This window comes from Podarcis gaigeae (assembly GCF_964106915.1).
Source record: "Podarcis gaigeae genome assembly, chromosome: Z".
NCBI classification, from domain to species: domain Eukaryota; kingdom Metazoa; phylum Chordata; class Lepidosauria; order Squamata; family Lacertidae; genus Podarcis; species Podarcis gaigeae.
This window is the reverse complement of record NC_139691.1, coordinates 50,751,397-50,777,601: the sequence shown is the minus strand read 5'-3', so window position 1 is coordinate 50,777,601 and position 26,205 is coordinate 50,751,397. Positions and strand designations below refer to the sequence as shown.

General features: G+C 44.3%; 1 protein-coding gene across 11 annotated transcripts in view; it reads left to right on the top strand.

Moving 5' to 3' along the window:
- LOC310836916 (uncharacterized protein) overlaps positions 1-26,205 on the top strand; it is an 85,138-nt gene that overhangs the window by 37,412 nt on the left and 21,521 nt on the right. For 7 of the 11 annotated variants that reach the window (XM_083722853.1, XM_083722854.1, XM_083722849.1 and 4 more), the window contains 4 exons: positions 2,540-2,667; positions 4,943-5,193; positions 14,319-14,454; positions 23,479-23,635. In XM_083722853.1, coding sequence (XP_083578979.1) covers positions 2,540-2,667; positions 4,943-5,193; positions 14,319-14,454; positions 23,479-23,635 — 672 coding nt within the window. Of the gene's footprint in view, positions 1-2,539; positions 2,668-4,942; positions 5,194-9,557; positions 10,550-14,318; positions 14,455-23,478; positions 23,636-26,205 lie in introns of those variants that run through there. The other 4 variants (XM_083722850.1, XM_083722851.1, XM_083722859.1 and 1 more) reach the window with 1 other exon arrangement.

Sequence of the window (26,205 nt, the reverse complement as noted above, 5' to 3'; positions counted from 1 at the left end):
CCCCGGGGAGACAGCACACTTCCCGAGACATCTTGTCAGGCCCACAGATCACTGCTTCTGTTCCCCTCAGTAGGGAATCCCCTATCACCACTACACGCCTCCTCTTAGGTCTGGTCGGGGTTCTTCCGTGAGCTGTCCGTTCCAGGGTCGCCTGCACATTCCCTGAGGACTGACTTTGCTGCTCGTCTTCATATACCTGATCGACTGTAATGAGGCAGAGATCCTCAAATTGAGTCTGCTTTTCGTCTTCCATGCTAGGGGAGAGGACCTCAAAGCGATTGTGTATTTCTAAATAATCAGAGCAAACCCTGGGCCTCCTACTTCTTTGAGTCACGTTTCTCCATATATCTGGCTCCTGTGTTGGTGAACTCTCCTTCTCAGGGGAGTCCCGTCTCCTCCTTGGTGGAGACGGTGTGCTCTGCTGCTTCCAAGAAGTGCTCCAGCTCTCTAATTCTTTGGAGCGTAGCTACACGTTCCTCCAGTTGCTGGACTTTGTCTTTTAAGAGGGAAATCAACATGCAATTGCTGCAGGTAAAGCTGCCTGCAACCTTTGGCAAGATGGCAAACATTGTGCAGGAACCGCAGGCGACTGCAGCTGTTCCCTCACCCTCCATTTTGAGAACGTGTCGTTGGGGGTGACTACAGCGGTCCTCCATCATAAAAAGCATGAAGACAGGACAAATAACTCCCCCCCCAAAAAAACCGAGGTCTCCCCCAACAAACGTTTGAGACTAGCTCCCCTAAATCTAAAAGATGGATCAAACTGTGCGTGCCGCTGCCCTGCAAGCTCTGATAAGCTCCCCCCACAGCTAATCACCTGCCTCAACAGAAACCCTACCCCCTCTGACCTTTGCACAGGGAGAGCAGCTAATCAGCCACAAAGAAACACACACACAAGAAAACCCTTTTTGCTCCTTCTTCAGCTGCTGCCCTGCAAGCTCTTGTTGTTCTGGCTTCTGAAATTCTGAATCTTTTTTTTCTTGTTTTCCTCCTCCAAAAACTAGGTGCGTCTTATGGTCTCGTGCATCTTATAGAGCGAAAAATACAGTACCTCCTGAAAACAAGTCAGGATCAAATTCAAATCCAATTAGATGGCTTTCCGCAGAATTAGGGTTGGGAACAGTAAACGCTCATCAAGCCCAACTGTTTGCGCTGCTCTTATATGGGCCTGTGAGAACGCTGGGAGGCCTCTTTCATGCTAGTTCTTATACAGACTTCGGTTTCTGTGTATCGGAAGAAGGGCACATGCCCACGTAAATCTTAGACCCAGAACAAACTGAGTTGGTCTCTAAGGTGCCACTGGACAATTTTTTTTTTTATTATTATTTTGACTGCGTCAGGCCAACACAGCTACCTACCTGAATCTTACATTTTTGTGTTGGTTTTTTCGGTCTTTTTCAGTTACTAATATCTGTTCAAACTGAAGACCTAATATACTTAACAAGAAAGTTCTTACAGGGCTGGAGGGAGAGCCTTATATTATAACACCACCACAGTGGTACCTCCGGTTGCGGATGGGATGTGTTCTGGAGCTCCAGTCGGATCCCGAGGTTTCCACAACCAGAGGTGCTTGTTCTGTGCAGGCGTGTGGCGTGGTAGAGCGCTTCTGGTAGGCATGCGCGGCGAAACGCAGAAAAATACTTCCGGGTTTGCTGCATCCATATCCCAAAGAATACGTAACCAGAGGTGCATGTAAGTAGAGGTATCACAATAATAATAATAATAATAATAATAATAATAATAATAATAATAATGTACCTGTGTTGGTCTGACACAGTAGAAATTAATAAAACAATTAAAAAATTGTCCTGTAGCACCTTGGAGACCAGAACAAACTAAGGTGCTACAGGACAATTTTTTAAAATAATGATGATGATGATGATGATTTATCCCCCCACCCACCTGTCTGGGTTTCCCCAGCCACTTTGGGAGGCTCCTAAGGGCAGTGTGTCTTTCAGGTAGCATATTTGAAGTCCAATACTGTCATCATCTATGAATTTAACATAGAAATCCTTCTGTGCCATGTCTTTGGGAGATCAGGTAAGTCCTTTGGCCGGAGCTCAGAACACCTAAAGCAGCTTCACATATCCTGTATTCAGCTGTATTCAGCTGCGGAATTGTCATTGTATTTTAATATTCTGCTGGAAGTGGCCCAGGATGGCTGGGGACGCCCAGCTAGATGGGCAGGGTATAAATAATATGTTGTTGTTGTTGTTGTTGTTGTTAATAATAATAAGATGAAAGATATTTTTATTTTTACTAAAAGATGATCCAAAAAGAACTCCCTTAAGAGAATTAAGTCTTTTGTCTTCAGACAGTCTTTAAAAGAATCTTTCCCCATTTTTTTAAAAAAATAATTCCAGTAGCACTTTAAAGACCAGCTAAGTATAAGCTTTCTAGGTTGTTTTTATTTTTATTATTATTATTATTATTGGATAATTTTACAATACAAATTGCTTGTTGCTTTTCTCATTTCCTTATGTCCTGATTGCCTTTTAGAAAGTGGCAGCTTACCAGTATGTGTCTGTTATTCCCGCAGAAATCGGAGCCCACAAAGCAGCCCTCGTCTACCGGTAGACGCGCTCCGTCGCCATCTTTGCCCGGTCTCAGGCGGTCTCCCTCTCCTGCCAACGTGGGTAGACGCGCTCCGTCTCCAGCCACAATCAGGTTTCTATTCATCTCCTCTTCATGAATCTTACTCTAGAGTAAAACCAGCTTGGTCCTCCCTGCCCCCCTTGGTTGTTCTCCTCTTCATCAACAAAGGGACAATTGCGTTGGTGCTGACCTTGAAAGCCCTCAACTGCCTCAGCCCAGTAGACCTGAAGGAGCGCCTCCATCCCGGACGCCAGGGTTCCTCTCCCAAGGGCCTTCTGGTGGTTTCCTCCCTGTAAGAAGCCAAGTTACAGGGAAGCAGCAGAGGGCCTTCTCAGTGGCGGTGCCCACCCTGCGAAATGCCCTCCCGTCAGATGTCAAGGAAATAAACAACTATATGACATTCAGAAGACATCTGAAGGCAGCCCTGTTTAGGGAAGCTTTTGATACTGGATGAATCATTGTATTTTAATATTTTGTTGGAAGCCACTGGCCACATGACCTGGGAAAAATGTCTGTAGACAAATGTTTGCTCCCTCGGCGAGTAAAGCGAGATGAGCTCTGCAACCCCAGAGTCATCTGCAACTGGACTTAACTGTCAGGGGTCCTTTACCTTTACCTTTACGTGAGCAGAAATGCTATATTGTTATGGACGGGAGCTGGCAGAACTGAGGAAGTGGGGGTGGGTTGACACCTTGGTTTGTAAGCCTTCCTGTCAAACTCAGTGGGGTCAGATTCAGCCCATAATCTTCCTTTAGCTTCTTGCATGTGCTAGTATGAAATCCAAATGAAAATTTAATAATAATAATAATAATGTATGTATGTATGTATGTATGTATGTATTTATTTATTTATTTATTTATACCCCGCCCATCTGACTGGGTTTCCCCAGCCACTCTGGGCAGCTTCCAGCAAAAGATTAAAATACATTAATTAATCAAATTTTAAAAGCTTCACTATACAGAGCTTCCTTCAGATGTCTTCTAAATGTCTGATAGTTGTTTAATTTTTTTTCATCTGATGGGAGGGCATTCCACAGGGCGGGTGCCACCGCTGAGAAGGCCCTCTGCCTGCATCCCTGTAACCTCGCTTCTCGCAGGAAGGAAACCGCCAGAAGGCTCTCGGAAGAGGGATCCCGGTGTCCGGGGTGGAGGCGTTCCTTCAGGTCTACTGGGCCGAGGCAGTTGAGGGGTTTCAAGGGGTTTCAGCACCAGTACTTTGAATTGTGCTCAGAAATGTACTGGGAGCCAATGCAGGTCTTTCAGGACCAGTGTTATGTGGTCTCAGCAGCCCCTCCCAGTTCCCAGTCTGGCTGCCGCATTCTGGATTAATTGCAGTTTCCGGGTCACCTTCAAAGGTAGCCCCACGTAAAACACATGGCAGGATTCCAAGCGAGAGATAACCAGAGCATGCTGCACTGTGGCAAGACAGTCTGCGGGCAAGTAGGGTCTTATCCTGCGTACCAGATGGAGCTGCCCTGGAAACAGAATGGACCTGCACCTCCATGGGTCCAAGATCACCCCCAGGCTGCGCAGCTGGTCCCCTTTCCCCCCAATACAGTACTTCTGTCTTGCCAGGATTCAACTTCAATCTGTTAGCCGCCATCCATCCTCCAACCGTCTCGGACACTCACACAGGACCTTCACTGCCTTCACTGGTTCTGATTTAAAAAAGAGGTAGAGCTGGGTATCATCTGCATACTGATGAACCCCCAGCCCAGCCCAACCCCCCTGATGATCTCTCCCAGAAGCTTCATATAGATGTTTAAAAGCATGGGGAAAGAGGCACCCCACAAGTGACAGCCCAGGGGTCCCCCCCCCCACTTTCTGGACACGGCCCAGGAGGAAGCAGCCGAACCACTGTATTACAGGGCCCCCAGCTCCCAGTTTAGGTATGATTTCCCTTGCTAAGTTGTTCTTAAGGCTATTGAAATATACAGTAATTTTCTAAGCTCTGTTGATTCTTATAATTTCGGTGAGTAAAGATTTCTGAGCAAATTTCCCTCTTCTATTTCACTGTTGTAAAAAAGTGCTGTAAGGGGTAGTAGACCTGGATCTATTTAAATGCAGCCTTAACGCCCGAGTCAGAACTTCCTATCTGGACTAAAGAATTAGGAGCTAAGGAGTTGCCTGCCCCAGAATACACTGTAGTTTTCCATGTATAAGACTGTATCCCCCCCCCCATTTTGTAAGTTTAAAATTGGGGTTCGCCTTATACATGGAATGTTGCCATTATTTATTTCTTCATTTTGGGCTCAAAAAATAGGGGTCGTCTTATGCACGGGAAAATACGATAGCTGTACATGTTTCTGTGCCGTGCAGTTCTCTGATCGATCCCTTTTTCTTATCAGACAAAAGTCTCATCCAAGTTCACCCAAAAGACAGTGGCCACCATCTCCTGTTTTGGTCTCCAAACCAGCACCAATTCAGCGCCCGTCCATCACCCCGAACGTCCTTAACGTTGCCAAAAAGCAAAGTGACCCAGTGTGCCGACCAAAGGAGAGGTTGGAGGATCCCGAGGGTCAGGATCCTGGCCCGGCGGCCATGCTGCACCCCTCCTCAGAGAGAGAACTGGCGGCAGCTGCTCCAAAGACCAAAGAAGGTAAGAGAACCTGCGCGAAAGGTGATCCGCTCGCCTGTTGATCCACCCTTCTCCCCTTCCTGGGTCTAGCTCAAGGGTTTTCCTCACTGGAAAGAGTAATAATAATAATAATAAACAACTTTTATTTGTATCCCTCCCTCCCCGGGCGAGACTGGGCTCAGGGCGGCTAACATCAAATATAAACTCTTGATATAAAAATCAAACAATATTTAAATCTCCTCTTAAAAACAAGTCAGTATAAAATGGAAATAATGGTTGCCAGAGCCTTTGGAGGATGATGCATTTATCTGCTGTTACAGATGAGCTTTCAGGAATGTCCCATGTCTAAATGTGGTCAAACATGTATAATGCCGTTGATTTATGCATTATGTTGACATTTATTTTCTCAGCAATTCTAGTCAGTGAACAAAATCAGCGCAGTTTCTTAATAGTTTTCACATAGGAAGCATAAGATGAAGGAACAGGACCCCTGTGCTGTTCAGTCCAGTCCAAAGTGACTAGGGTTGCGGTGCTCATAGGGGTTAGGGACAGGGACTAAAGATAGGGATAGGGGTTAGGAATAGGTAAAAATGTCAAGGACCCCTGGAGAGTTAACTCCAGTCCAAGGCAACTATGGGGTTGCGGCACTCATAGGACCCTCATACCTACGGGATCGTCTCTCCTGGTATGCCCTACGGAGAACCTTAAGGTCCATAAATAGCAATACTCTAGAGAACCTTAAGGTCCATAAATAGCAATACTCTAGAGGTCCCGGGCCCTAGGTGTCAGGACTGGTCGTTGTCCTCTTCAGATCACCACACAAACACTTCTTGTTCTTTTTTTAGCTTTTTATTGCGTATTAACAAACTTATAAATGGTTCTTATCTTTAACTACTATTCCTCAGAGTCACTTATTTCAGATACCTTCTGAGCTCTGCTTCTCTGTGACCAGGCACCCTCAAAATGGCGAAGGCGCCCTTCCCTTCCCTTTCCCGCTCTTTTTTCTAACCTCCTGGCTCGAGGTGGCTTGTATCTCCTCTCCTCCGAATCTGAACTAGAACTTAACCCTTGCCTTTTCTGGGAACAGCCAGTCCCTCCCTGTTGTTCCTGTTGCTCTCTTCTGTTAGATGCACTGCTCTCCTCCCCCCCTTGGGGAAAACATTCTCCCTCTGGGAAACTGGAAACTCCTAACTCTAACTCTTCCCTGACACTAAGGAAGTTAGATTAGCCTCAACCAGAGCCAGGGCCTTTTCAACTCTGGCTCCAGCCTGGTGGAACGCTCTGCCTCATGAGACCAGGGCCCTGCGGGATCTGATTTCTTTCCACTGGGCCTGTAAGACAGAGTTGTTCCACCTGGCCTTTGGCTTGGAATCAGCCTGATCCACTTCCCCTCTTTCCTTTTCCTTATGTGATGGAACCCCTATTTGGGACTTCCCTGGCTTTTTTCTGGCCCACGTAGGACCAGTCTGGATAGTTGGCCTTGATGAAGATTTGACGTTTTCTCTCCCCAAACAGTTTTTGATCTGGGCTTCCACTGAAATGAGGCTGCATTTTAAGTTGTATTTTAATCCTGTTTTTAAGTTGTATTTTAATGAATTGTTTTTATACTTGACGTTAGCCACCGGGGAAGGCGGGGTATAAATAAAATAAAAAATAAATAGGGATAGGGGCTAGAGATAGGACTTAGAGGTATGTAAAAAGGTCAACGACCCCTGGACAGTTAAGTCCAGTCCAAGGCAACTCTGGGGTTGCAGCGCTCCTCGCTTTCTGGCCGAAGGAGCCGGCGTTGGTCCACAGGCAGTTTTCTGGGTCATGTGGCCAGCAAGACTAAACTGCTTCCGGCGCATGGTGGAAACCAGAGTGCACGGAAACGCTGTTTACCCTCCCACCGCAGCGGTGCCTATTATCTACTTGCACTGGCGTACTTTCGAACTGCTAGATTGGCAGGACCTGGGGCAGAGCGACAGGAGCTCAGCCCGTTGCGGGGATTCGAACCGCCGACCTTCCAATCGGCAAGACCAAGAGGCTCAGGTGTTTAGACCACAGCGCCACTGTGGCAGCATAGCAGGTGATGTATGAATGGTTTTTGTTTCATCAGAATGAGTAATTAAACACAAAGACAGTTTGACTTCTTATTGACTTGTCTCTGCATATCTTTCTGCCGGCAGCCAATAGTCTCAGGGCTTTAGATACAATATTCTCAGCCTTTACTATATTCCATCCTTCAAGGGCTCTACTTTCCACTAATCATTTAAAATAGGAATCAGAGAGAAGACGATCCCTGCTTCTTAAATGCTCCTTGGTCTTGAACATTAAACTTGGTCATGCAAAAATAGCACACCTACCCCTTTGATTTTTTTTAAAATTAGTAATTGGTAATTTGGTGTTGTTTTTATCACATGGCATTCTGTAGGCTTGTCTTCGCATCAACACCCTAAAGCAACTTGCTGTATTTTTCCGTGTATAAGACTATATTTCCCCCCAAAATAGTTCAAAATTGGGGGTTGTCTTGTACACAGAATGTTGCCATTATTTATTTCTGAATTTGGGGCTCAAACAAATAGGGGTCATCTTATACATGGGGGCATCTTATACACGTGAAAATACGGTATTCTGTACTTTTACAGATTTATACTGATTTGCCCAATAGGCCCAGGTTCTGTTATGCCCTTGTTGACTTCCCAAGCATAAACACATCTTACCTCGTACTCATCCATACCAGTTTTTTCAGCACAGTAGTCTTTCTGTCCACATACTTTGTGCAGTACAAAATGTACTATTTATGTGAATGAAATTTAGCTCTTTGAATCAAGTAGTCTCTTGCCTCAAAAACAAACTGTATTGTGCCCTTGAAGGTTAATGTTGTTTACACTTTCATCAACTCAATAAGTTTATCAGATTTTCATCAGGTGCACCATCAGATTTTCAAAAGGACAATTTGTCAGTTTTAAACTTTGACATACCAATGTTGAAAACCAATGTTCTGACTCTATTGCAAAATTTTGGAACGAGGCTCAATTTGAAAATCAATTAACAAATATATATTAGTTAAGTCTTTATTTCCCATGTCTGATGCCTCTTTAACACTGCTAAGTTGGCACTTCTGAAGTTTGTGGTTCTACTAATATGAAGGGGGAAAATGGATTTCTCAGGTCTCAGGTGTTGTGACCTCTGACTTAGGAAGAGAGTGGTGTAAGTTCCCCTGAAAAGCTGGTTTCATTGTATGCGCAGTTGCTTAGGGGACGAAGAGTCACTTTTGGTCCCCCCTAGGGAAACTTAAAACAATGCGGAATGAATGCCTCAATCATCTCCCCTCCTTGCCCCGGTGCGCAAGAAGCACATCCTCTACCCTTCTGAGCAGGATGGACACACCCTCTGTCACCTCTCAAAAAAGAGACATTTCGGATGAGATGTCCTGGGCATTTGTCTCCCTGGAGAAGGACTTAGGGGCTACCTTAGCAGAAAAAGGAGTTTGACCCAGGCACCTGGTGGAGGCATCTCTCTCTACAAACAGCCACAGGTGAGTGGGTTGCTTGGCTGCTACATTCGATGTCAAATGCACGTGATTGGAAACATGATTCTCCTGGAGGGCTTCCCTCCAGGTTAATGCTGTAGGCTGATTGTCGTACGACTAATCCCTTTCGTGCAAATCTTAATCGTTTGTCTCCCCCGCCCCTTAGCTATTACGTAGAGCACACTCAGTGTTACGTCAGGCACGTCCAACAGGTAGATCATGATCTACTGGTAGATCGCAGGGTGTTCCTGGCTGGTATCTGGTCTCCTTGTCCCCAATTTTTTTAAAAAAAGCTGGACAACTGCTTCCTTCCTAATAAAAAGCTTGACCACTGTGAGTTCCTAAGAAAAGCTTCCAAAGAAAAGCCTAACAACATTGGCTTCCTAAAAAAAGCTCAATAATGTTGCTTTTCCCAAAAAGCTCGGCAACTTTTGCCTCCTAGCAACAAAAAGTGGACCATCCAATTAAGTTCTACTATCGGACTGCAGATTCAGGGCCCTAAGCTGTGTTTTATATAATCAACTTTTGATTATATTCTGTGCATATTGCAATGCTCCTTCAGTTTCATTCATTCATATATTCCGTTTCATTCATGTTTTATTCATTCATATATTCCATTCTATTCATTTATTTGCTTCTGAAACAACAGGTCGATCCCTGCCAGTTTTTTTACACTGAGAGTAGATCACAATCTACTGAGAGTTGGACGTCCCTGCTAGTCTAGTACAAGTCTGAATGGTTTGTCTTCCCCTCCCCATCGCTATTACGTAGAGCACACTAAATGTTACGTGTCGACTAGCTCTGTTTGACAATATTTCACCTTCTGCGCAAATACGCCCCTGGCTTCAGACACGCATGTTTTCCTTTGCAGAGCCTCCGGCCTCCTACACCTTCCTACCTGAGTTGCCACCCTCCATCTTCGGCCCCTCGTCTCCCGCTGCCTCGCCTTTCTGCCCTCAGGATTTCCAGCCCGCCTCCTCCGTCGCAAGGAAGATCCTTTTCGGATACGATCCGATGTCCCGGATTCGCGCTCCCTCTCGCTCCTCGGGCAACTCTCCTACTACCCCTTTCCACACCGATTTAATGGATGGCACCTGCTCCCCAAGCATGCTTCCTCCGCCTCGGGATCTCGGGGAAGACCAGGGAGCTAAGGGTAGTTTCCTGCGCAACTTTGCTCTGGAAGCTTCACGGCAGGGAGATGGGGCAGCTGTCAGCCCTCTCCGGTGCTTTAATTTCCCATCCCCTCAGAGGATCGGCCCAGGTTATATTTATACCTCCCGTTCCACTATCAGTCGGAGGTTGCCAAATAACCAGCCGGTGACTATGGCGACAGACCCCTATGTTCTGGAGAAATTGCTCCACACCTTCCAAACCATGCGGTGCAGTGTTGACAACATCAGCCAGGAGCTCAGGGTGCTGAACACCCACCTAGCCGATCTCTCACACCACTTTAGCACACTGCCTCTTCCTAGCCACTCTTCTCACAATGGCCCCGAATACTATGGCTGAAGAGACCGAGATCTCCCAACCTTTCTAGATCAGGCCTTGTGTGCTTGGACCCCTGTCAGGCTTTGACTGGGAGGCACAATTTCTTGATAGGGAACAGCTCTTCCCCTTCATGCACCCATAGCTTTGAACAGCCAGGGAAGAGACCATGGCGGCCTTGTGCATTTATAATCCCTAGGTACTAGGCTCCGTCACATGACTTGGGGGAATGCTTGGCACCATCACATTAATATGTCTACTTTCCTCAGTTTGATGCTTCTATTGCCATACCACTTTAAATCAAAAGCAATGCTAGAAATTGTCTCCAGTGGTGTACGTGTGTGACCTTTGGCAATTAAAAATGTCTCTTCAAATGCACAGAGCAGTCTTCTTTTATTTTAGCCGTGTCTCAGTAAGTGCCATGCATATTAAAACACTGGTGGTCCTTCCAAACAAGTAGCACTGTCCATGATAATAGTCCAACATTTACCATTTTTTTCCTTGTCTAAGACTAGGGTTTTGTTTTTTTTAAACCAAAAAAATAGGTTTTAAAATTGAGAGCTCGTCTTATACACAGGTATTTCTGAGGGGTATTTTCTTAATTTGGAGTCCCCAAAAATAGGGGGCGTCTTATACATGGGTTATAGTCTTATAGTCGGAAAAATACGCAATATTGTGTTACATTTTCTATAGGATAAGGGTCGGTGGGTTGATCTGCTTAGGTTCTGCATTATTCAGACTGGAGAGCAAGAAACTTTTGAACCCAGGAGCAACTAGAAGCTCTACAAGTCTCTTAGTTGCTTTACCGTCTTAAATTCAGAAAGAATGCAGGGAAAGTTAAACTAGGGATTGGGAACTAAATTTGTTCTTGGACACCAGAAGGAGTTGGGGTGGCATGGAGGACATAGGGAATAAAATAAAGATTTTGCTGCAGGGGGTGTGGGGTTCTGGAATGAGTTTTCCTTCTCACTTCCATTCCCTGCAGAAAATGGACCTTGACGGTCGGTCCAATGTAACAGTCTACATACCCTATAGTTATAATCGTTCTGAAGCCATGGAGACAAGCTCCTAAAAGCAAGGGGAGGCAAACTAAGGTCCGCGGACTGTCTGGGAATCAGCATGTTTTTACATGAGTAGAATGTGTCCTTTTTTAAAAAATGTACCTCTGGGTTATTTGTGGGGCCTGCCTGGTGTTTTGACATGAGTAGAATGTGTGCTTTGATTTAAAATGCATCTCTGGGTTATTTGGGGGGCATAGGAATTTGTTCTTTTTTCTTTTCTTTTCTTCAAAATATAGTCAGGCCCCCCACAAGCTCTGAGGGACAGTGGACTTAGCCCCCTGCTGAAAAAGTTTGCTGACCCCTGGTGTAGACACTTCTGAGCTAGATAGTTCCAATGGTCTGACTTGGTAGAAGGCAGCTTCCTAGGTCCCTAGATGAACTTGTGTTACACTGAGTTAGACAACTGGTCATGTTGGCTAGCATGGTTTGACTGATGGCGGTACGCCAAGGTCTCAGCAGGAAGCACCCGCTCACTACCCAATGTCTTTTAAAATGCTTCGGGAGGAAAAATCTTTCCAAAGATTTTCAATTCATTATTATTATTATTGGTTTTTATAAACAGGAATGATGGTCTACAAATAAGTTGGCCCAGTTTTCTCCTGTCCTTTATCTATTACAAAAATAGCATAGATTCAGGTAGGTAGCCATTTTGGTCTGACACAGTCGAAATATATATAAAAATTAAATAATTGTCCAGTAGCACCTTAGAGACCAACTAAGTTTGTTATAAATAGCATAATAAATGTGGATAGTTTTCTTTTTCAGTGACATTATAGTCCAAAGGTTATTCATGTGTGCTAAAACTCAGTCTTAAGTTTTTTCTTTTTTTAAAAAAAATTAACCACATCAGTTAACCAAAATGGATACATTTGCTATTATGTTATTGTTTTAGTGCAATGAATTGTTTAAATTGTTATGAAGGAAATGATTATTTTCCCCCTTCTAATCAAGTACAGCAGAAAAGTTGTCCAAATAGAAAATTAACTTATTAAAATTCACCATCATTTCATCATTATCTGTCTATGTATTTCTACGAGTAGAACCAAATCAGTCATTTTTTATATAACTGTAAAAACCACTCAGAAAATTTATTCTTCCAAAAAAGAAACCTTCCTCTGGTTGTCTATATGAAGATGATACCAGCAATAATGAGTCTTTCTGTAAAAAAGGGTGGGGGGGAGAAAAAAGATTTAAATCAAGTCATACTGACTAGTGATTGAAATCAAGACTTACGGACGAGTGATTGAAATTGTGATTTAAACATGATTTAAATTGATTTGATTTAAATCAGATCCACCCTGGTTTAGCCTTCTGTCTGTTTGTCTGCCTGAAGCTTAAGTAGCAATTTGAGAACCAAATGATTCATTTTTGATAGATCTGTAAAAATTTATTCTTCCCAAATGGAAACCTTCCTCTGGTTGTCAATGTGAAGAGGATGCAAGCATCCTTTCTGTAAAAAAGGAAAAAAGATTTAAACCTTTTCTCCTCTTCCTCCTCCTTTTTCTTCTTCTCTTTCTTTTTCTCCTCCTCCTTTTTCTCCTTCTCCTTTTTCTTTTTCTTTTTCTCCTCCTCCTCCTTTTTCTCTTTCTCCTCCTCTTCCTCTACCTTTTCCTCCTCTTCCATCTTCTTCCTTTTTCTCCTCCTCCTTTTCCTCCCTCCTCCTCCTCCTCCTCCTCCTTTTTCTCCTTCTCCTCCTCCTTTTTCTTTTTCTCCTTTTCCTCCTTTCTTTCACAATCCCTCGTAGCTGAGTAAGATTGTCTTCCATAAACATGGTTTTAACAGTAAGTTTGTAAGGGGCTGTGGGGACCAATTCTGGATCCACAAATCCTTCCACAGCATCCCGGTGATGCTTCCTTCCTCTTTGCCCGTTTCTCCCTTGTGTCCCGAGTTTGAGTGTCTTCAAAGCCCAGGACACCTTTGGTCAAGGCTGTTCTCAACTGGAGTGCTCACAAACCAGTGCTTCCCAGTTGTCGGTGTTTATGCTACATTTTTTAAAAAATTGCCTAGAGAACTTTAAATCTCTTTTGTGGACCACCAGCATGATGCTTTCCATTCTTAAATTTGGAATAGAGTAGTTGCTTTGGAAGATGAGAATCAGGCATCTGAACAACATGACCAGTCCAATGAAGTTGATGTTGAAGAAACATTGCTTCCACACTGGTGATCTTTGCTTCTTTCAGTACATTGGCATTAGTTCGCCTGTCTTCCCAAGTGATGTTTAAAAATTCCCAGAGACACCTTTGATCAGGGGTGCCCACCAAACTTTTTGGATGAACATGTGTGAGGACTGACCAAAGTTGTTGAACTTTTTTGGGGGGGATTGAAGTTGTTGAACTTTTTTTAGGATTTAACCCCTAAGGTTGTTGAGCTTTTTTAAGGACTGAAGTTCCTGAGCTTTTTTTAGGATTTTACCACAGGGCATAAACTGCCACACTAGCCGGATTAAATCGACCGGCGGGCCGGATTGGGCCCCCGAAACCTTGGACATGCCTGCCTCTGATGGAATCATTGGAGGAGTTGGAGAGGGCGTTGATAAGTGGTCCATGTTTCACAAGCGGAAAGTAAGGTTTGTAATACAATAGCTTGAAAACGAGCATCTTGGCTTCCCTGCGAATGTATTGACCCTAAATTACTGGCACGACGGGGGTCCGATCTCATGGGAGGCAGCCGTTTCCCACAGCAGGAAACAGGACATATACATGCACACACACATATACACATACCGTATTTTTCGCTGTATAACACGCACATAGTTTTTAAGGAGGAAAATCCGTAGGCATGCCACCCGTAGGCATTCCCTCCATAACACGCACAGACATTTCCCCTTATTTTCTAGGAGGAAAAAAGTGAGTGTTATGGTGCAAAAAATACGGTACGTGTGTGTGTGTGTGTGAGAGAGAGAGAGAGAAAAAATTGGTTTTTGCACATGGTTTCCAAACATAACATCCCATCTGATACATCATAACAAACCTTTGGCTATCACAGCCTAGACAGGAAGCAGGACTTAATACAGGGCACGCTTTTCAGCAGATAAGACGGTTGCGCCGACAACTGTTTCCATTCATTCGGACCCCTTCTTTTTCCAGATGCAAGTAGCAAAACCACTCTGGCAACCACAACGGCCGAAGAGGCGGCGAGGATCTTGGCCGAGAAGCGCCGTCTTGCAAGGGAGCAGAGGGAGCGCAAAGACCAGGAGAGAGCTCAAAGAGAAGAGGAAGAAAGGTACTGTATATATAAAAATAATTTTTATTAGTTTTTCCAAATATTTTCCATCCAAACATCAGTCTTGTATACAAAATGTAAAACCATTTGGCTGTTTCAGCCTAGGACTTCCCTCCTCCTCGACTAATGGTTTTCCAAATTAATCTCTAATTTATATTTTTTATAATAGTAATTTTTATTGGTATTTCAAATTTTTTCATCATAACAGCTTTCCTATAAATTACATATAGAAACATTTGGCTGATAATCCTGGAACTTCCCTCCTCCTCAACTAATGGTTTTCCAACTCAATCTCTGGTATGCATTTTGTTCTTATTAATATTACTATTAAATCATAATCTTAAAAAACAGTTTGTGAATTGCATTAAGTATAGAATCATAGAGTTGGAAGAGACCACAAGGGCCATCGAGTCCAACCCCCTGCCAAGCAGGAACCACCATCAGAGCACTCCTGACATATGGTTGTCAAGCCTCTGCTTAAAGACCTCCAAAGAAGGAGACTCCACCACACTCCTTGGCAGCAAATTCCACTGTCAAACAGCTCTTACTGTCAGGAAGTTCTTCCTAATGTTTAGGTGGAATCTTCTTTCTTGTAGTTTGGATCCATTGCTCCATGTCCGCTTCTTGTAATAAATGATAATCTAACCTACAAAGCTTCTTGTAACCCTACTAGCAATGTCATTTGTTTACAGTTGTCTTTTAAATACAACTTAGATTTATTCCAGTGTTTCAAGAAATTCTGGTCCTGCTGGTTCCAAATTTTCCAAGTTTCGCCAATTTGGCATAATCCATTACTTTCATTTGCCACTCTTCTTTCGTTGGGATCTCTTCTTGCTTCCATCATTGGGCTAGTAATATTCTTGCTACGGTTGTAGCATCTAAAAACAATGTTTTATCTTGTCTGGGTATGAAAGGTACTGTAATTTTCCGTGTATAAGACTATATTTCCCCCCAAGTTTAAAATGGGGGGTTGTCTTATACACAGAATGTTTCCTTCCTTCCTTCCTTCCTTCCTTCCTTCCTTCCTTCCTTTCTTTCTTTCTTTCTTTCTTTCTTTCTTTTTCTTTCTTTCTTCATTTTGAGCTCCAAAAAGAGCCCCAAGTCTTATACATTGGGGCGTCTTATACATGGGAAAATGCGGTAAATCAATAAGGGGCAGCCATTCACACCCTCCTTCATATTAATGATTCTGCTTTCATATTGCCATTCCGTTGCTGTTAAGTTGTGAATGGCGTGTCTGAAAATGTCAATGCCTCTGGTCACCTGTGCTTTAGGTGACTAAGGTGAGATGCCATGGTAAGTCAGAATGACACCCAGTGCCGGATTTACGTATAAGTTCAGCAAGCTCCAGCTTAGGGCCTCCCTCTCTTGGAGCCCCCCAAAAAATTAAAGGGAAAAAACCTGGATGTACCTTTGCAAAATATAAGATAAAAAACAAATAAAAGCAACATACAGCTACCATGTTTTGTGTTGTGTTGTGTTGTGTTGTGTCGGCTCCTATTTGTGACGTGCAAATGGCTTTAGAGATCTAAATTACCATATAGCAGGGGTCAGCAAACGTTTTCAGCAGGGGGGCGGTCCACTGTCCCTCAGAACTTGTGGGGGGGCGGACTATATTTTGGCGGAAAGAAAAAAAAATTCCTATGCCCCACAAATAACCCAGAGATGCATTTTAAATAAAAGCACACATTCTACTCATGTAAAAACATGCTGGTTCCCAGACCGTCCATGGGCCAGATTTAGAAGGCGATTGGGCCAGTTTCAGTCCCCAGGCCTTAGTTTGCCTACCCATGCCATATAGCATATATTCAACACAAAAGCAGCGACAATTGGTTGTTGTCTAGAATGTAACTTAAAGGGAAAATCTTTGTTGTTGTTTTTTATAAGAATTTATTAAAGATTTTATTAGTACAATAAAAAAGATAACAGAAAAAACAGAAAACAAAACGAGAAAAGAAAAAATAGAATTAACATCTTATAATAGCCATATTTTCTTCGCTTTTTGGACTTCCTCACATCTCTCGCTCCTGCGTTCCAAATTTATACAACTTTAACCAGCAATTTATCACCTTGTTTCAATTCTTGTTCTGTAAATTTCCAATATTGTGTCCCTAACTTTGAATACTTTTATCTAAGTCTTAAGTCCCTAATTTAGGCATGATATTTATTCAAAATTTATCTTTCTCTTAAAATTCACTCATTCTCATATTCTTTTCAACTAACTTAATGGTGTCGTGTTATTTTCAATCTCGCATCCTTCTTAGCACTCATACAGTTTGCAATGTTTTTGTAAATAGTCCTTAAATTTCTTCCAATCCTCTTCCACTGCTTCCTCTCCCAGGTCTTGGATTCTGCCAGTCATTTCTGCTAGTTCCATATAGTCCATCAGTTGCATCTGCCATTCTTCCAGCGTAGGCAAATCTTGGGTTTTCCAGTATTTGGCGACAAGTATCCTTGCTGCTGTTGTTGCATACATTAAAAATGTTCGGTCCTTCTTTAACACCCTCTGGCCAACAATGCCCAAAAGAAAGGCCTCTGGTTTCTTAGGGAAGGTATACTTAAATACCTTTTTCAGCTCATTGTATATCATTTCCCAGAAAGCCTTAACCCTAGGGCAGGGGTCTGCAACCTTTAAGACAAAAAGAGCCACTTGGACCCGTTTCCGGAAAAAAAAAACTGGGAGCCACAAAACAAGCCAAATGTAAATAACCACACATTCTTCCCCTTCCCCCATTCTCTCTCTTTTCCCTGAGTCTATTTCAGATAGCAAAGAGGGGTATTGTACCTCTCATATTCATTTTTTCGCAAAGCACCATGTGCATAGAGGGCATTATACAAATTAATACATAGAAAAGTGTCTGTCCCTCCCTGCAGTTCAACTCCCTCTCTTTTTACCAGCAGCACATATCCATTCCTTCTGCTGGTGCAACTTTCTCATCATTTCTACATAGCAGCATTTATAAACCAGTGCCAGAGAAACTGGGTGAAAGGAAGGTGAGAGGGAAGAGATATGAATATTTATGTGTGTATATGTATACACACACACACCTACACAATTACAGGTTTGAAGCCAACTTAAAATAAAAAGAGCTGGTAAGCAAAGGAATCTGTGGTGCTTTCCATGGGATCCGGGGACATGTCAGCTAATACTCTTCCCTTTCTTCTTCATTTGCTTGTCTCTGCAGCAAATCTCGAGGGGGAAGGGAGAAGGGCAGGAATTGCATAGGCACGAGAGAATGGGGGAAATCCCACAGGCAGGATTTTGGTGCCTAACAGCCCCCCCTCCCTCTGCAATTGCTCTCGTGCTCCCCCGCCTCTCCTGCTGGCTACCTCTGGACCCCCTCCTCGTCACTGAGTAATTCACCCCTTCCTCCCTGACAGGGAGGGCGGGCCCATTTTGTGGTTCACCTCAGGTGCTCTCCCTCAACTCGGCGGCCACTCAGAAGCAAGGCACGGAAAAGGATCCAGAAGCACCACCGCCACCCCCCCCACAAACACACACAAAAACCCCACCCCGCCATTTCCCTCAAGTGCACGCTCTCTCCCTCGCCTCAGGTGCCTCGCACGCGGGGCTGAGGAGAGCGTGGCCTGGGTGGGCGGCTCTCGATGTCACACGGCGCGCGGGGCCTAAGGGCGGGCGGGCTGCCGCGACGGCGAAAGCAAGCGCGCCTGCGTGTGGCAGGTGCCGGCGGTGGCAGTGGCAGCCGCGTCCACCTGAGGGGAGAACCGTCGCTGCGCCCTACCACACCTTCCTGCCACCGCCCTCCTCCTCTTCCTCCTCGCTCCCTGCACCATGAGGGAAGAGGCGCCGCCGTGAGCTGCTCAGCCGCTTCCTCACCGTCCTCCAGACGAGGCATCCCCCTCGCCGCCCGTCCTACCCCGGGGGAAGCTATGAGCTATGAAGCCGCCTGGCAGAACTTCCCTCCGGCGGCAGAAGCAGCAGCAGCCCTTCTCCGGCCGCCGCTGCCTTCTCCTCCATCCCAGCAGCCGCCACCTCTCGAGCTCCGCTGCCGCCACCGCCTTGCTTTGCCCGGCTCGGCTGCCCAGCTCCATCCCCCTCCTCTTTCTGGCGCTTCTGCTTTTCTGCTCAGGGTCCCCGAGGATCTGCGGAGCCGCGGCAAAGGTGTAAAAGAGCCGCATGCGGCTCCGGAGCCGCGGGTTGCCGACCCCTGCCCTAGGGCAAGTCCACCAGAGGTGAAAGAACGTTCCTTCAGTTTCCTTACATTTCCAACACTTATTATCAGGCAGGTGATATATTTTTGCAAGCTTGACTGGGGTCATGTACCACCTATATATCATTTTCATAATATTCTCTTTCAAGGCATTACATGCCGTGAACCTTTCCCATACATAACCTTTCCCAGTCAGCAAACATGATATTATACCCAATATCCTGTGCCCATTTTATCATAGCTGATTTAACCGTTTCATCCTGTGTATTCCATTTTAACAGCAAGTTGTACATTCTTGAAAGTACCTTAGTCTTAGGTTCTAACAGTTCTGTTTCCAACTTCGATTTTTCCACCTGGAATCCTATCTTTTTATCCAATTTAAAAACCTCTTTAATCTGAGCATAATGTAGCCAATCTCGCACTTTATCTTTTAGTTTCTCCAAACTCTACAGCCTCCAATTGTCTCCATCTTTTTCTAATATTTCCCAATACTTCGGCCATTTGGCCTCCATATTGGGTCTTTTCAGAGCCTTAGCTTCCATAGGTGATAACCACCTTGGGGTCTTGTTTTCTAATAAGTCTTTATATTTTGTCCAGACATTAAACACTGCTTTCCTAACAATATGGTTCTTGAAGGTCTTATGAATTTTAACCTTGTCATACCACAAATATGCATGCCATCCGAAGGCGTTGTTAAATCCTTCCAAATCTAAAACATCAGTTGTTTTCAAGAAGCAGCCAATCTTTCAACCAGCAGAAAGCTGCTGATTCATAATACAACCTTAAGTCTTGCAGGGCAAACCCCCCTCTTTCTTTGTTGTTGTTTAGTCGTTTAGTCGTGTCCGACTCTTCGTGACCCCATGGACCAGAGAACGCCAGGCACCTCTGTCCTCCACTGCCTCCCGCAGTTTGGTCAAACTCATGCTGGTAACCTCGAAAACACTATCCAACCATCTCGTCCTCTGCCGTCCCCTTCTCCTTGTGCCCTCCATCTTTCCCAACATCAGGGTCTTCTCCAGGGAGTCTTCTCTTCTCATGAGGTGGCCAAAGTACTGGAGCCTCAGCTTCACAATCTGTCTCCAGTGAGCACTCAGGGTTGATTTCCTTCAGTATGGAGAGGTTTGATCTTCTTGCAGTCCATGGGACTCTCAAGAGTCTCCTCCAGCACCATAATTCAAAAGCATCAATTCTTCGGCGATCAGTCTTCTTTATGGTCCAGCTCTCACTTCCATACATCACTACTGGGAAAACCATAGCTTTAACTATACGAACCTTTGTTGGCAAGGTGATGTCTCTACTTCTCAAGATGCTGTCTAGGCCTGTCATTGCCCTTCTCCCAAGAAGCAGGCGTCTTTTAATTTCGTGGCTGCTGTCACCATCTGCAGTTATCATGGAGCCCAAAAAAGTAAAATCTCTCACTGCCTCCATTTCTTCCCCTTCTATTTGCCAGGAGGTGATGGGACCAGTGGCCATTATCTTTGTTTTTTTGATGTTGAGCTTCAGACCATATTTTGCGCTCTCCTCTTTCACCCTCATTAAAAGATTCTTTAATTCCTCCTCACTTTCTGCCATCAAGGTTGTGTCATCTGCATATCTGAGGTTGTTGATATTTCTTCCGGCAGTCTTAATTCCGGCTAGGGATTCATCCAGCCCAGCCTTTCGCATGATGAATTCTGCATATAAGTTAAATAAGCAGGGAGACAAAATACAGCCTTGTCGTACTCCTTTCCCAATTTTGAACCAATCAGTTGTTCCATATCCAGTTCTAACTGTAGCTTCTTGTCCCACATAGAGATTTCTCAGGAGACAGATGAGGTGATCTGGCACTCCCATTTCTTTAAGAACTTGCCATAGTTTGCCGTGGTCGACACAGTCAAAGGCTTTTGCATAGTCAATGAAGCAGAAGTAGATGTCTTTCTGGAACTCTCTAGCTTTCTCCATAATCCAGCGCATGTTTGCAATTTGGTCTCTGGTTCCTCTGCCTCTTCTAAATCCAGCTTGCACTTCTGGGAGTTCTCGGTCCACATACTGCTTGAGCCTTCCTTGTAGAATTTGAAGCATAACCTTGCTAGCGTGTGAAATGAGTGCAATTGTGCGGTAGTTGGAGCATTCTTTGGCACTGCCCTTCTTTGGGATTGGGATGTAGACTGATCTTCTCCAATCTTCTGGCCACTGCTGAGTTTTCCAAACTTGCTGGCATATTGAGTGTAGCACCTTAACAGCATCATCTTTTAAAATTTTAAATAGTTCAGCTGGAATACCATCACTTCCACTGGCCTTGTTATTTGCAGTGCTTTCTAAGGCCCATTTGACTTCACTTTCCAGGATGTCTAGCTCAAGGTCAGCAACCACACTACCTGGGATGTACGAGACATCCATTTCTTTCTGGTATAATTCCTCTGTGTATTCTTGCCACCTCTTCTTGATGTCTTCTGCTTCTGTTAGGTCCTTTCCACTTTTGTCCTTTATTATGGAAATCTTTGTACGAAATGTTCCTTTCATATCTCCAATTTTCTTGAACAGATCTCTGGTTCTTCCCATTCTATTGCTTTCCTCTATTTCTTTGCATTGCTTGTTTAAGAAGGCCTTCTTGTCTCTCCTTGCTATTCTTTGGAAATCTGCATTCAATTTCCTGTATCTTTCACCATCTCCCTCGCATTTTGCTTGCCTTCTCTCCCCCACTATTTGTAAGGCCTCATTGGACAGCCACTTTGCTTTCTTGCATTTCCTTTTCATTGGGATGGTTTTCGTTGCTGCCTCCTGTATAATGTTACGAGCCTCCATCCATAGTTCTTCAGGCATTCTGTCCACCAAATCTAAATCCTTAAACCTGTTCCTCACTTCCACTGTGTATTCATAAGGGATTTGACTTAGATTGTATCTTACCGGCCCAGTGGTTTTTCCTACTTTCTTCAGTTTAAGCTTGAATTTTGCTATAAGAAGCTGATGATGTGAGCCACAGTCAGCTCCAGGTCTTGTTTTTGCTGACTGTATAGAGCTTCTCCATCTTTGGCTGCAGAGAATATAATCAATCTGATTTCGATGCTGCCCATCTGGTGATGTCCATGTGTAGAGTCGTCTCTTGTGTTGTTGGAAAAGCGTGTTTGTGATGACCAGCTTGTTCTCTTGACAGAACTCTATTAGCCTTTGCCCTGCTTCGTTTTGATCTCCAAGGCCAAACTTGCCAGTTGTCCCTTTTATCTCTTGACTCCCTACTTTAGCATTCCAATCCCCTATAATGAGAAGAACATCCTTCTTTGGTGTCACTTCTATAAGGTCTTGTAAGTCTTCATAGAATTGGTCAATTTCAGTTTCTTCAGCACAAGTAGTTGGTGCATAAACTTGGATTACTGTGATGTTAAAAGGTCTGCCTTGGATTCGTATCGAGATCATTCTATCATTTTTGAGATTGCATCCCAGTACAGCTTTCGCCACTCTTTTGTTGACTATGAGGGCCACTCCATTTCTTTTACGGGTTTCTTGCCCACAGTAGTAGATATGATGGTCATCCGAACTGAATTCACCCATTCCCGTCCATTTTAGTTCACTGATGCCCAGGATGTCAATATTTATTCTTGCCATCTCCTTTTTGACCACCTCCAACTTACCCAGGTTCATGGTTCTTACATTCCAGGTTCCTATGCAATATTTTTCTTTACAGCATTGGACTTTCCTTTCGCTTCCAGGCATATCCGCAACTGAGCGTCCTTTCGGCTTTGGCCCAGCCGCTTCATCAGCTCTGGATCTACTTGTACTTGCCCTCCGCTCTTCCCCAGTAGCATGTTGGACGCCTTCCGACCTGAGGGGCTCATCTTCCAGCGTCATATCTTTTATATGCCTGTTGTCTTTGTCCATGGAGTTTTCTTGGCAGGGATACTGGAGTGGCTTGCGGGTTCCTCCTCCAGGTGGATCACGTTTGGTCAAAACTCTCCACTATGACCTGTTCATCTTGGGTGCCCCGCTCGGCATAGTTCATAGCTTCTCTGAGTTCTTCAAGCCCCTTCGCCACGGCAAGGCAGTGATCCATGAAGGGGCCCTCTTTCTTTAGCATCAGTTAATATTTTAAACTTAATTCTGGGCTTTTTGCCCTGCCAGACAAATTTGGAGATATTTCTTTGCCACCTCCCGAAACACTCCATTTTATCCACAATCTGTAAAGTCTGAAACAAAAACAGCATCTTTGGCAATACATTCATCTTTATAACAGCAATTCGGCCCAACAAGGAAAGTTTCAATCTTGACCAACTTTCTAAATCCCTTTTAATTCCTGACCAACACTTTTCATAATTATCCTTAAATAAACTCAGATTCTTGGCTGTTAGGTTTACCCCTAGGTATTTTACTTTTTTAACCACATTTAACTCTGTCTCTTTCTGAAACCTTTCTGATTCTGAAGATGTCAAGTTTTTCCCCAATACCTTAGTTTTTTGTTAGTTTAGTTTAAATCCCGCCACCCGACCAAACTCATGAATCAATTGTAATGCCCTTTTCGTACTAGATTCTGGCTCTTGTAAGGTCAAAACTAGGTCATCTGCAAAAGCTTTAAGTTTATACTGTTTCGCTCCGACCTGAACTCCTTCAACCAACCGGTCCCCTCTAATCATATTCAAGAGCACCTCCAGGACTGAAATGAATTAAAGGGAAAATCTTTGGAAATATTTTTTTCCTCCAAAAGCATTGTATTTTAAAAATCCGATTTACATTTAAAAAAAAATTGATTCAAATTTTTTTAAAGTCTGATTTAAATTTTAAAAATCTGATTTTTTTTGTATTCTTTTTTTAAAAAGCATTGATTTTTATCCTACCTGTGCAAAAGCAAGGATCTGACATGTTGTCGATTTATTTGGAACAGGATCAGAAAGGAAGAAGTCGCCAAGCGAGCCCTTGAGAAGCAGGCCCAGCTGGAAGAGGCCCTCCAGGAACTGGAAGACGAGAGGAGGGCAGGGGAGGAGGAGCCGCAAAGGCAGGAGCAGGAGCAGCAGGAGACGATGGCCGAGCTCCAGCTTCAGGTTTGGACTCGAGGCAGAGTGGAAAGAGGCTAGATACTGGAAAATATTTTATGTTCTGGGATGCTCAGCAGTCTGCAAAAAGCACCCTTTGGGGGATTGAGGGCAGCAGTCCCGGGATCCAATAGATCTTAATTTTCATTTCAGGTTTCTTAAGTGCATGCCAAGCTCCATTTTTAAATCTACACCAGTCAAGTGTGTTGGGACCTCTTACTGCAATAATCCCCATTGGTGGGCGAAAACTTCCATGTCTTTTGTTGTTTTGGTGATTCCTGCCCCTACTTGATGATGATTATTATTTCTACCCCGCCCATCTGGCTGGGTTTCCCCAGCCACTCTGTGCAGTTTCTGACAGGAGATATTATTATTATTATTATTATTATTATTATTATTATTATTATTATATTTGTATCCCTCCCTCCCCTGCAGCGGGAAGGTAAACGGCGTTTCCGTGTGCGGCTCTGGCTCGCCAGAGCAGCGATGTCACGCTGGCCACGTGACCCGGAAGTGTCTCCGGACAGCGCTGGCCCCTGGCCTCTTGAGTGAGATGGGCGCACAACCCCAGAGTCTGGCAAGACTGGCCCTTACGGGCAGGGGTACCTTTACCTTTACCTTTTACCTCCCCTGCCAGAGTTGGGCTTACATCATATTAATAACACAATATACATAAAAACAAACAATCAATGGATTAAAATTCAAATAAATTAAAATTAAACTAAAGAAATGGCAATCCTCAGGTTAATACATCAGTCATAAAAAACTTCCCTAAACAGGGCTGCAAAGTAAGTGTTGAGTGGTTCCACCATCTCTTGGTCACCCAATAGCTTCTCTCTACTACTCAATGATTCCATAAACTGCTTAATCTAGTTGTGCTGAGTCTTCTTTTGACATTAGAGTTTCAATTTCAGAAAATGTTTAACAGATAAAGTATAAGCAATCTATTAATTTTTTAAAAACTGGGTAAAGATACAGTCTTATATATGGAAAAATACAGTATTCTGGCCACCTCCCTCTTGCAGTCTTTTGATACTTCAGCTGTCAGCTTTAATTATTATTATTATTATTATTATTATTATTATTATTATTATTATTATTATTATTTTATGTCTACCCCGCCCATCTAGCTGTGTTTCTCGAGCTACTTTGGGTGGCCTCCGACAGGAGATTAAAAATACATTAAAACATCAGTCGTTAAAAACTTCCCTAAACAGGGCTGCCTTCAGATGTCTTCTAAAAGTCAGGTGGTTTTTTATTTCCTTTACATCTGACGGGAGGGCGTTCCACAGGGCGGGTGTCACCACCAAGAAGGCCCTCTGTCTGGTTCTCTGTCACTTGGCTTCTCGCGGGGGGGGGGGGGACTGCCAAAAGGCCCTCGGGATAGGGATCCTGGCGTCCGGGGTGGAGATGCTGCATCAGGTCTACTGGGGCAAGGCCGTTGAGAGCTTTCAAGGTAAGCACTGAGACTGAATTGTGCCCGGAAATGTCCTGGGAGCCAACGCACGTCTTTCAGGACCAGTGTTGTGTGGTCTCAGTCAGACTTGATTTAAATCCTTTATTTTACAGAAAGGTTCAGCTTTGCTGGCTTCCTCTTAATATTGACAACCAGAGGAAAGTTTCCTCTACTGGGCTGTTTAGAGCTTTCAAGGTCTGCAACAACCCTTTGAATTAATAATAATAATAATAATAATAATAATAATAATAATAATAATAAATTTTTATATCCCGCCCTCCCCAGCCAAAGCTGGGCTCAGGGCGGCTAACAACAATAAAATAGTGCAACATTCTAAAAACATTTCATTATAAAAATTAATTAAAATCAAATTGATGGCAACCATAAGCTTAAGTTCTGTAAAGATTGCCAAAGGAGGGAGTCAGGCTGCGCCCTGACCAAAGGCCTGGTGGAACAGCTCTGTCTTGCAGGCCCTGCAGGGCCCTAGTCTCTTGTGACAGAGCGTTCCACCAGATTGGAGCCACAGCCGAAAAAGCCCTGGCTCTAGTTGAGGCCAGCCTAACCTCTCTGTGGCCTGGGACCTTCAGGATGTTTTTATTTGAAGACCGTAAGTTCCTCTGTGGGACATACCAGGAGAGGCGGTCCCATAGGTACGAGGGTCCTAAGCCGTATAGGGCTTTAAAGGTTAAAACCAGCACCTTAAACCTGATCCTGTACTCCACCGGGAGCCAGTGTGTCTGGTATAGCACCGGGTGAATGTGATCTTGCAGCAAAGACCCCGTAAGGAGTCTCGCCGTGGCATTCTGCACCCGCTGGAGTTTCTGGGTCTCAAGGGCAGCCCCACGTAGAGCGAGTTATAATAATCCAGTCTGGAGGTGACCGTCGCGTGGATCACAGTGGCTAGGTCAGGGCGAGAGAGGCAAGGAGCCAACTGCTTAGCTTGGCAGAGATGAAAAAATGCCGCCTTTGTTATAGCTGTAATCTGCGCCTCCATGGAGAGGGAGCTATCGAATATTACATCCAAACTCTTAACGGACGGTGCTGGCACTAATTGCAGCCCCGCAAGAGATGGGAGTTGCCCCCTCAATTCCATATCGTCCCGTCCCAGCCAGAGGACCTCTGT